This window comes from Danio aesculapii, chromosome 11 (assembly GCF_903798145.1).
Source record: "Danio aesculapii chromosome 11, fDanAes4.1, whole genome shotgun sequence".
Taxonomy (NCBI): Eukaryota; Metazoa; Chordata; class Actinopteri; order Cypriniformes; family Danionidae; genus Danio; species Danio aesculapii.
This window is the reverse complement of record NC_079445.1, coordinates 2464440-2476945: the sequence shown is the minus strand read 5'-3', so window position 1 is coordinate 2476945 and position 12506 is coordinate 2464440. Positions and strand designations below refer to the sequence as shown.

General features: G+C 38.1%; 1 protein-coding gene across 2 annotated transcripts; it reads right to left on the bottom strand.

The window, feature by feature from the left end:
* Positions 1–478: 478 nt before the first annotated feature.
* ube2v1 (ubiquitin-conjugating enzyme E2 variant 1) lies at positions 479–11326 on the bottom strand. 2 transcript variants are annotated; one of them, XM_056468620.1, is made up of 5 exons: positions 11241–11326; positions 7773–7921; positions 2667–2789; positions 1750–1751; positions 982–1066 (listed from the first exon to the last, which is right to left on the bottom strand). In XM_056468620.1, exons 1-5 carry the CDS (start codon positions 11308–11310, stop codon positions 982–984), a joined length of 429 nt encoding a protein of 142 aa, XP_056324595.1. In that variant the 5' UTR covers positions 11311–11326. The 2 variants fall into 2 exon arrangements, with proteins under 2 accessions (XP_056324594.1, XP_056324595.1); XM_056468619.1 differs by lacking the exon at positions 1750–1751 and having other exon boundaries at positions 479–1066; positions 2664–2789.
* Positions 11327–12506: the final 1180 nt, after the last annotated feature.

The window sequence follows — 12506 nt, the reverse complement described above, 5'->3', positions numbered from 1 at the left end:
AATCAGAGTGGAGCAAGGTCACCTGACCAATTAGAGTAGACCAATCAGATCGAAACACTGTGACCTGAAAAATCTCAAAAGGGAAGGGCCATCAGACCAATCAATGTAGAGTAGGTTCTCAGAAAGGCGGGCTTTACAGAGAGCAGATCCTTGAACCAACCATTTCAGACACTCTGATATGAGCTGATTCTGCACTGGCCCTCATGAGGAAATTAAATGTTTCTGACCTTGGATAGATGTAAACCAATTTCAGGAGACCGAAAAATAGGGGAACTGTAAAATGCCCAGGCCAGAAAGCTCAGAATAAACACCCTGAACTGCTGTTTGCAGTGCTATCATCATCATCATCATCATCACTAGGAAAGATGAAAGGAAACAAGAGATATAAATCTAAATATTCCCAGCACACAGCATGTTACACCATGGCACAAATTCATTTACACTTGCATGAACTAATTGTCAAATGAGGGCACACAGATTACACTCAATAAGATCATTTGTTATTTTTACAATTTTGCATGTATAACAAATAAACATAAAAAAAGAGATTAGAATGATGTACAGTATTCTGCTGTGCACACCACTACATCCATGGTTTCTGTCCAATGGGAGCTCCTGGAGGCAGGACTGCTCATTGGCTGCTGCAGCACGTGGGGGAGTGTCAGGAACAGAGGAGAACGGAGGATTTCTCATGAGTCCAGAAAGAAAGAGGAGGAGGAGGAGGAGGAGGAATGCTCAGCCTTGCGTGTGTGAATGTGTTGTGGATGAAGAGAGAGAGAGAGAGAGAGAGAGAGAGAGAGAGAGAGAGAGAGAGAGAGAGAGAGAGAGAGAGAGAGAGAGAGAGAGAGAGAGAGAGAGAGAGAGAGAGAGAGAGAGAGAGAGAGAGAGAGAGAGAGTGTGAGAGAGATGTAGAAGAAGCTCAGTTGCTGTAGATCTGTCCTTCAGGAGGCTGCGGCAGCTTCATGTTCTCTTTGCACATCATCAGTCGTCGCAGCTCCTGCAGGACCACACGGATGCTGTATGAGTTCTGCCACTTGGCCAATGAGGAGACAGCGCGCATGTCAACCTGAGAACACATTCACATTCAAAAATCAAATGTATGAAACGCAGTGAAACGCTTACACGACCAATTTTTAAAAACTATTCATATTAGGGCTGAACAACATGGCGTTTAAGCATTGATATCAATGTGTGTATCCACAAAAGTCATATCGCAGGATCAGATTGTTTATTAAAGATTAAAAGATGAAGATATTTTCAAATATTATTGAAAACTGATTTATACAGTGATGACGACCATGTTATTTTACGCTTGATTGTTCAATTTCTGCACTTGAATAAGGTTACACTCCCCACAAAACCTTTTTATTGTTGCTCTATCGTATTTGTATATATACACTTGTGATTTATTATATTTTATGCAGAAGCACTGCATAAAAAGTGATTTGTACACTCATCGGCCACTTTATTAGGTACACCTGTCCAATTGCACGTTAACGCAAATGTCTAATCAGCCAATCACATGGCAGCAACTCAATGTATTTAGGCATGTAGACATGGTCAAGATGATCTGCTGCAGTTCAAACTGAGCATCAGAATGGGGAAGAAAGGGGATTTAGGTGACTTTGAATGTGGCATGGTTGTTCGTGCCAGATGGGCTGGTCTGAGTTTTTCAGAAGCTGCTGATCTACTGGGATTTTCCAACCTTGCGGCAGATGGGCTACAGCAGCAGAAGACCACACCGGGAGCCACTCCTGTCAGCTAAGAACAGGAAACTGAGGCTACAATTCACACAGGCTCACTAAAACTGGACAATAGAAGATTGGAGAAACGTTGCCTGGTCTGATGAGTCTCCATTTCTGCTGCCACATTCAGATGGTCGGGTCAGAATTTGGCTTTAACAATGTGAAAGCATGGATCCATCCTGCCTTGAATTAACAGTTCAGTCTGGTGGTGGTGTAATGGTGTGGGGGATATTTTCTTGGCACACTTTGGGCCCATTAGTACCAATTGAGCAACGTGTCAACACCACAGCCTACCTGAGTATTGTTGCTGACCATGTCCATCCCTTTATGACCACAGTGTCTCCATCTTCTGATGGCTACTTCCAGCAGGATAACGCACCGTCACAAAGCGTGAATCATCTCAGACTGGTTTCTTGAACATGACAATGAGTTCACGGTACTCAAATGGCCTCCACAGTCACCAGAGCTCAATCCAATAGAGCACCTTTGGGATGTGGTGGAACGGGAGATTGGCATCATGGATGTGCAGCCGACAAATCTGCAGCAACTGCGTGATGCTATCATGTCAAAATGGAGCAAAATCTCTAAGGAATATTTCCAGTGTCTTGTTGAATCTGTGCCATGAAGGATTATGACAGTTCTGAAGGCAAAAGTGGGTCCAACCTCGTACTAGTAAGGTGTACCTAATAAAGTGGCCAGTGAATGTATACTCAGCACATTGTTCTTGTTCTTCCTTTAGGAATTTATAATATGATGTTTAGATGCACATTTACAATATGTGTGTATTTATTTATTTTATATAATAATTTTTTTTCTATTTCAAAATTAAGCAAACAAAAAAAGCAGTAAAAAAAACATTTGAGTTTGATGAACGTGAAGACAGCAGAAGTGCAGTATTAATAACTCAGCCGTACTCACCACACCATTTGAGTTATGCACTCCATTCAAGTTGATCTTTGTCACAAAACGGACAAAAGGGGGCGTTTCTGGATATCTTGGTCCACATTCTACTCTGAGGCTGTACATCCTGTTCTCATAGATGGTCTGCGTGAAGCAAACAAAAATACAATTATAAAACAACAGTACACCCATCACTCCTGTATAAAAGCACAATACAGATGATTCTTTTCAATAGAATATCTCAAAATCCACTAGAACAGTGATTTATCTACTCGCATTATCAAAACGTTTGGTTTAAAATACAGAGCAATTATCAATTTAAACGAGTGAGACGGAGCGAGTGGTCTGCGTTCATGCTAATGACGTCAAATATGGCCGACGAGTCAACAGACTTTCCTTGCAAGAGACTTTGGTCGCGCTCATCTCTCGGTCGCATAACCCTTGCCGTAGCTGACATGTAGCTCTCAAAAAAATGTAACTACACATTGGTCAGCTTGGTAGCAGGGATAAGTGTAGACAGGGCCAAGAGCCACGCGAGAGCAGCTAGCTTGTAAAAGCAAGTTTAGAGTCCAGTGAAGGAACTCCATATGGCATCCTTTGTTTTAGGTTTACCTTATGATTAAAGTGGTAGCACGTCCACCAGTTACCGCCTCTGAATGTGCAAGTTTGAGTCACATGTACAGTAAGGTAGCATTAAAAACACTGGCACAGAGAAACATGATTACCTGCTGCCAGCTAGCATTTGGGGAGTGTTATTGCAGAGCAACACAACAGAATGCAGAAGTATAAATGCACGCGCCATGGGTAACAGCGATCACTCGACGCAGAAGTATAATTCAGCCTTTACTCTGCTACCATAATAAGTGTGTAATACTTCCCCCCATCCATCAACATGATTTCTTGAATTGAGAAAATATTCGTTTATGACCCCTTTTTAGTAAGATCACACATTAAAATGAATATAATATAAAATCATGGTGCACATAACAGTCTTGCAGGACTTGCTGCATCACAGACACCAATAACAATTTATAAAAGTGCATCCCTTTCTGGCCATCTGATATTAGACATGGATATTTAGATTGCGATCGTGGTTTTCGTGAGTATTACAGCACTGTGTAAACGTTTATTTTTACCGTTTGTCGAGTTTCCCAATACAGTTTGATATAGCGCTTGGACCCAGAAGCCGCTTCGTCTGACACTTAACATGCGAATTGGGCCAGGAGAATCAGGCATATGCTGCTCACTCATCTCTTGATTTTTTATTTTCAACAATACAGACTATATTTTTAAACCCATCTCTTTCGGACCATTTCGAGTAATTAAACACTGCCTTTATAGCACATAAGTTCACCTCTAAATTTGACAAGAACATTTCAAGCTTGTGTAAATCTTCAGCAGCAATTACAGTGATGGTTTACACGCTCGCTCAGCTACTTTGCATAATATTATGCACCTTTTCCCTACGCCTCATGATGTGTTGCATGAATTATTGGAGTAAAAACCATTAGACTGTAAATAGTGAAATATTTTAAAAACTGGGTCTAATGAGGTGTCATTATTCTCCTCACAGTTCATTCATGAAATATTAAAAAGCCTATTTATTAGTTTAATTAATTATTTTCAGCAGGCCATGAAAAACCCTAAAAACGAGTCTATGGATGAATATTACTGTATAATCATCTGTATGAACAAAACACGGTGAGCTCAAACAAGCTTCAGCCACAGATTTGCTTTTGATACTAACCTCACATTAAAATACAAACTTAATATTTATTTTCATGATGGATACATAAGCATAAAGCCAAACATACCGTTCGCTCAGTTTTCACTATGAATATGAATTATATGTAGTAGGGCTGCACAATATATCATTTCAGCATCGATATCTCAATGTGTAAACGTCGCAGGATCAGCAATGTCAAGTTGGGATTCTAGTAAAGTTTAACCCTAAAATAAAGTGAAAGATGAATATGTTTTTAAGATGAGACGGTGTAAGATTTAAGCAAACTTAAGCCAAGAGGTTGTAAAAGGTGTATTTAAAGCAATATTATTTGTGTTTACTCATTTATAGAATGAAGACTACACACTATAAAAAGTGTTATTTTATATATTATTATTGTGGCAATCCTCGATTAATAAAGGCACTAGGCCGAAAATAAAATGAATGAATGAATGAATGAATATTACTGAATTTCTGTACCTCAATACTGTTGGATTCCACAGAAAACCATATCATTAATTTGCATCGGTTCAACTGTATTGTATTTTATGCAGATACTTCTCTACAAAATAATCCTAATCAATGTAAAATGATGAATTCATTGCAAATAGAGTTATAAGTCATGTAGTGAAACTATATTCATATCGTAATATATATTGGAGACAAACTAAATATTGCAATGTCAGTTTCTGGCCAATATCCTGCAGCCCTAATATGTAGCACAACCTTGAACCTTTAGTGATTTGTACACAAACTAAAAACGTAGTCATTTCACATGGATAAAGATAAATACAGTGAACTGTACGTAAGTCGCAAGTATATTTCTTTCCAAGGATTCAATCTTCAGAATTTAGCAACAATATGAATGAGGCAAAAGGGAGGAAAGAAGATTAGTCACCAGTAAATCACTACTTAGCAAAGCACACGTAAGCTACCTGTTGCCTTTTGTGTGTGATTTGTGAAGCAAAAGCCATTCATTTTTAGCCCTTACAAAAAAAAGCCCACGTCATTAGCCTGACATCCTAGGGCTGTGTCTTCCTTTCAGGCCAGCAACATGCTAAGTGGCAGAACCGGTGTTGCGGCTTAATACTGGTAACACAAAATATTGCACCAAGCCTAAAAGCCAATGTGTACTTATACACTGAGTGCACGCAGCTGGTTAGCCTTAGCAGTCACAAACCCTTCGTCATAGCTTGATGAGCACCTAAAAAGCAGCTAAAAACACATTGATGCCACGAAAAAATATAACAAGTCATTAAGATGTGTGATTGTGATTTGGATGTGTGATTGGTCAGCTTAGTAACAGTCCGTGAGCCAATAGGAACAGAGTGAGGACAACAGTGTTTAACAAGTGTAGATTCCCCATGGAGAAACTGTGAATGGACTCTAGTTTATTTTATGATTAAATTTAGGACTTGATTATGGGGGAAATCATGATTACGGTTATTTAAAAAGATTGGTCATATGACCAAAACGTTTGTTTGTTCATGTGTGAAGAGTTTAGATGCAAAAACTGGGAAGAAATTTCCTTCTAAAATGGGCATTTTTCTCAAGCTTCTCTATGTACGTTCAGTAAATCCACTTTTATGGCAAAAAATTGGTTATTTTCATTGCCTTAAAAGCAAAATAACTGAACATAAACATAGGAGGCTGAGAGAAATGTTCATTTTAGAAGAAAATTTCAGATGGCACTTAAAGATTTTTTAAGTTCAATAGAATAAATGTATAGAAATGAGAAAATAAAACAGCTTTAAGCTGAATTAAACTGGATCTGTTTCTTAGTAAAGCTTCAAAAGTGCTTCAGCCAAGTGCAGGGAGTGATTTTGACTAGTAATAATAAAACCACACTTGTTCTCTTTCACGCTTTAAATAAAAACATGAATGGATCGAATACACTTCAATAAATCAAGGACGTCTTATGCTGCAGAAGTCATGTCATATAATTCCACGTGAAACTGAGCTTTGCAGAGGAATGAATGCAGACTGCTTAAAAGGGGCAGGAAATGACGCAATAATCACTTCGTCTTGCATAATGTTTTTATATAATCATTGCAGACCAAAACTAAACTTGAACTTCGATTAATTGAACAGTAAAATTGTAGTGAACGTTCATCGGTTCCTGCCATTTTCTTCTCTGAATGAGTGTATGAATGAGTTTGAGCTACAGCTACATTAGCACTGCATTTACAGCATAACCCTAAAACACTAGCATAGAAACCCTACAGTCTACAAGCGTTTCGGAAGTGTTATTGCAGAGCAGCACAGACAGAACGCAGAAGCATAAATGCTCATAATGGTATCAGGTATCCATGAGGAACGCCAATCACTCAATGCAGAAGTGTAAGAGTGTTTTTTTTTAAGGTTCATAAAACCCTTCACTGCATTTGAGATTTTGTGATGTGTATTGAGGATCGATTAGGACAATGTGAACACCTGTTAGCTTTAATTGAGGGAAAAACTAAATAATTTTGACCTTTTGTCTGCCAATTTCTAATCTTCAGAGTTAAAAATGGTCATTTGGGTGAAATCACTGATGTAGTGATGATGCGTCAGTGTCTCACGATTATTCACGGAGTGCGTTTACATGGACACCAATGCTCCGATTATAATATGACTAAGACACTTCTCTGATTAAGATTCTACCATGTAAACGGGGATTTTTGATTACCATAATCCAACTAAAGTCATAACTAAACAGACATGTGGAGCATGCCTATTTTAGTGGCAGCGCAGTACAGACATGTAAACACCGCGATCAAACTACTACCGCCATGTAGGACTTTGTCCTGTCGCAAAATGCGGAGAAGTCTATACACACAAGGCTGTTTGACACTATTATCTGCACCTACTTAGTAAAAGTTCACAGAAACACACAACACGAAATGCAGTTTTTTCCCCCCCCCATTTGGTGTACGCTATCAAATTCCATTAAAACAACACTCTTCCACCAGTCCTTACTTCATACTGGCATCCAATACCTCAGAGTTTGTCACGGGGGCATGAATCAAACGCTCCTGAATGAAAGTGAAACTGCCGAACTGCAGTTTAAGTCAAAAAATTAAAGATGAAGCATCTGAAATTACATGAAACTCTGGAGAAAATGTTGGATTGCGTGGTGAAGCAATGACGTTAATCGAATTATGTGCTACAACATGTAAAACGGGATCATAAAAGGAACATTCAACAAGCAAACACCTTATTCATATTATTGATTCAGATGAAGGCAAATAATTAGATTACTGATTTCAATGTAAATGAGCTTTAAAACCTAAACGCCCATTATGGAGCTTTTTTATTATTATTCTGTGGTAGAATTGAACTGGAAGAGGTGGGTTTGATGAACTTATAAAAACACAATAGCCTTCTTCATAGCACAAGAATAAATAGCGGCAGAGTGAACTGACCCTCGGGGGCCCGATGATCATTCCTCTCCAGCGTGTGAGGGTCATGTCCTCATCATCCTCCAGACCCCAGCTCACCGTCCCGTCTCCAACACCCTTCTGACCCTCCTCAAGCTCCTCCAGCAGCCGGAAGTTACGGGGGACTTTCACGCCTGCAAAAACACCCAAGCACACAATGACACGATCATTAATGATGCACAAAACAGACACTGCAGGGGAAGCAGAGCTCTGAGGGCCAAAAACCATAAAAGACATGACAAAGGGGTAAAATATGAAATGATTAACCCTTAAAGTCATTGAGCTGGACTTCCTAGAGGAGAGCATTAAGACTAGGGTTGGGCGATGTTGACCAATTTGGCATCGTACGATGTCTAATGTGAAACATAGCGATGGACGATGGTCGTCATAGGCGGTGGTAAATTAATCATTTATGAATAATTAATTAATTCATAACAAATTAGTTATTTGTAGCCTACCGTTTCAACTACCTGACCTGCATGGTCTTTGTTTTACCCATAACCTAATCATAAATAAATAAAGAGAAGTTACTCACAAGTTACCACCTGTCAATCACTTTTTCCACAGGAGTCTGGCATGAATAGGCAGAGTGATCTGTGTCGTTATAATGGCGTCAACAAACTTGGTTGGTAAAAACAATGCACAACCAACAGGAACCAACCAACAGTATCTGAAGTTTTGGCTAAAATTACTAAGTACAAGAGTGAAAGCAAAAGATTAAAGCAGTGTACTGACGCTGCGACATGTTACCTGATATATTCAAAAGACCGAAGAGGCGTTAGATAGAGACAGGATTAATTAAAGATCACGTTTAATAACTATAGCGAGACGCCATCTAACGGTACATCCTTGATAAACTGTCCGATGTTCACTGCTCTCTGGGGTTTTGTGCTCAAAGCACCCGCTGACTGCTGGAGCTCAGATGCGCGTGTACGCTGCAGCGCATGACAGAGTGTGTGTGGTCACGTGATGTGCGTTTTCAGCAGTATAGTGTGGCCGGAGGGCTTTCAGAAATGCTAGGTGAAATGCCAGCGTGGACCATTTTTTGTTCGAAAATGCTATTTTAAAACTAAGATGTACTAGTGTAAATGAGGCCTAAGGGTGTATTTCTCACGAGCAGGTTGCTTCTGCGACAGGGGCAGGGCGGAGGATGGCATCGTCTATCAACCCAACCCTAATAAAGACTGACTGGTTTTTGACTAACAAACAAAGAATGATAGATTTAGACACCACAGATTTAGCTGAGCAACTAGAAAAGTAAAGTTCATTACCAAACTTTATGATGACTTGAGAAAGCCTAGCTCGAAAGTTTAAAGTAGTTCAAAAGTTAAAATAACTAAAGTAGTTTTTAGGAAGCTTGACTATTAAAACAATAGACATAGTGGTGCATTTTCAACCACTTTTATTGTGCATTATTACACGGATGTCTGGAATACTTGAATCTGATTAGTCAGTCATGATATTTCAAGATAACAACCGCTAAATAACACAATAATATGTAGAGGTTAGTATATGTTCCATTCAGTCAGTTTCGTTTCTGTCAGCTTCGCATTTTTGACTATTTGGTGCCATCTTGTGACTGAATATACACCGGTCAGTGTACTCCATCAGCTGCTTTCATTTCTGTCAGCTTTGCATTTAAATGATTCCATTTGAAAAACTATTACAGCTCAGAAGAATGTTGTGTCTAATTTTTATGTTATGTGGCAATTGGCATGTAATAAGCGAGAATTCGACTCTTGTTAGTTTGATTAGGATTGTTTCTTTTGGGTTGTGCAATTTAATTGACAGAATTTCTACAAAGTATGTTGTATACTGTAAACTCCCAAACTTTTTTTGTGTTTATTTTCCTCATTTAAAGTATAAAAAATGTTTACAGATTTATATTTTTCTGATCCCATAATTTTGTGGTTAGTTGTTTTGGAAAATATAAACAGATGTGTCAATATAATGTTAACGTATACTTTCTATGTGAATTTATGTATAAATTATGTATAATTTATATATATATATATATATATTACACACACACATACATACATACATGTATATATATATATACATACATACACACTATTATAAAAATATAACGTATATAGAAAAATTCAGTTTATTTTTTAAATAATCGTATTTGATAGTCAAATTTGTGCAGAAAAACTACAATACCCATCATGCTGTGCAGAATATTATAGAGTCATATTATAGTAATAATATTAGTTTAATATTACTATAGTCATCAGGAGGAAAAATGAAATATATATTTAGCTCCACCACCTCTAATGAAGCATCATGAATTAAAGTTAATTTCGCCAATCTCACAATATTCTCTATTTTAAACTTGATTGTATCACTAGCAATGCTTCGTGAGATTGTAGTTCTTTCCATCAGTTAAAACAGAGCCTTGAATCTTTGTCTTGTGTCCAGATTTCATTTATTTCTTTGTTTCAAATCATAGTTTGTAAAGCAGTGGTTTGGTTCATGGCTTATAATGCTTTAACAAAGACTTTATAAATCTCTGTGGGATAAATGAAAGGGATATGTGCCTTGGGAAACAGTGCTACTATAAAAGCTATAATATGAAAACAAAACAATTGGTGGTGTCAAATGTAAAGTTGAATTTAGCATGTGTATGCTGAGAATTTTTGTTTTTGTTTTTATGTAATATGTAAAATGGGCTAGTTTCACTTCTGCTATTATATTTATAAAATTGTGTGGCACAAACCACAAAGCTAAAGGATGTGAGTTATAAGAAGTTACTTAAAAATATAAATGAATTTGATAGGAAATGACCTATGAACGCTTGCTACAGATGCTACAAAACACTTATCAGTTTATTAATATTAGTTTCTTCGTTTAAAAGCAAAATCTTACGGGCTTTTATCATTAGGGTCTGCAAAGATCACTGGCTGTCTCAAATTAGCGAGTTGCCTACATAGACACCACTATGGTTAAAATTCTCAAATCTTAACGAAATGACAAACTTAGGATTTTAAAACATTACTCAAGTTCATCTGTCTCTAAACACATCCAAAAGTGCAGTCTAGCAAGGCAGCTCAGAAGGTTTTAAGACACGGCCACTGTATTGTGTTGTTTCTCTATCATGACGCTGCAGTTGAATAAGCTACATGGCTAACCAACAGAAAACCCATATTACATTCAAATCCTGTTGTATATTAACCTCAAAACATCAAGAGCGATGTACGTGGATCTTAACCCACTTAAAACAGACCCGAACATAAACTCCATCGACATTAAACGCGATAAATGCCACGGTTTTGACAGGCTAATGCTGTGCAAACACACCCACATGAATGCCGAGAGACTAAACACAGCAACAAGGGTCGATACTTCAATGAAAGCACACTTCTTCCACGATTTATCTCATCATAACGCGCGTTTTGCATACAAAAGTAAGAAACAATCTGATACAAAGGCAGTTTTTCATAAATTTACCTGATCCGGCGGCGGCCGCCATCTTGTTGCTCAGCAGCGGGGACGCGCCAACAGTGAACAATCGCCTCATGAATTATGCATGAAATAATCGGTGAACCTGGAAATTGAAGTTCAACATAGTGCGCTTATATTAGTAATCATTTTCTGCTTAATCTGCTTGTAAATATTGTTGTTTTATTAATTGCAAAATTCCAGTGTTTATCAGAGTTTGTTTAAAATCATAACTTTTACTGTAACGTTGTCTGGTCACATCTTGGTATGTCGATAGTAACAAATCAGAAACTAAATCTAACACCATCAGATTAGTAGTTCATGTTTGGACATAAAAATACGATGAATAAATAAATAAATAGCTTATAGACCTACTAATATAACGTCATATTGTTTAATAGCCAGATGGAATCTAAAACTTGCACCTTTCAAAAACAAAAAATTATCACAATAACAACGGATGTGCACTTAGTATAATTAGCTACATAATACCATCATGCATTGTGAGGGGTAAATTAAAGATTTTTTAGTCTTAGCAACAGAGAGTGCAGGCATTATAGCCCCACTAGCTCTCGAATGCTAAGCAAACACTCTTAACATTTGAGCTAATTCATCTGTTTGGAATCTACGCTGCAAGGTGTAACTACGTTTAAAAACGGATCGTTGCCCTACTGAAAAAACAGCTTAAACTAGCCAAGGCTGGTTTTAGCTGGTTGACCAGCCTGATTTTAGAGGGGTTTAGGCCATTTCCAGGCTGGTTTCCAGCCATTTCCAGCCTGGTCTTAGCTGGTCAGGCTGGAAAATGACCAGCTAAAATCAGCTTGACCAGCCTAGCCAGTCTGGGAGCCCAGCCAAAACCAGCTATGTCCAACTTAATCCAGGCTGGTCAAGCTGGTTTTAGCTGGATTTAGCTGGTCATTTTCCAGCCTGACCAGCTAAGACCAGGCTGGAAATGGCCTCTTAAACCAGGCTGGTCAACCAGCTAAAACCAGCCACCCAGCCTAGGCTGGTTTAAGATGGATTTTTCAGCAGGGTACAACCCTGTCAGATTACAAAATCAATAATTTCATCACTACAGTAGCCTGTTCGACACAAACTGAGAAGATTTACTCAAAAGCTTTAGCCCTGAACTTTGAATTTGCTGAAAGTCTGAATCTGCTCATTAGTAAAAGATCATTTTAGTGGACTCAGTAGTGAAGATTATAAGGTGATTACTAATACAGACATGGTGGTTAAATTAACACATATATTATAATAGCAACTAGCAAACAGACT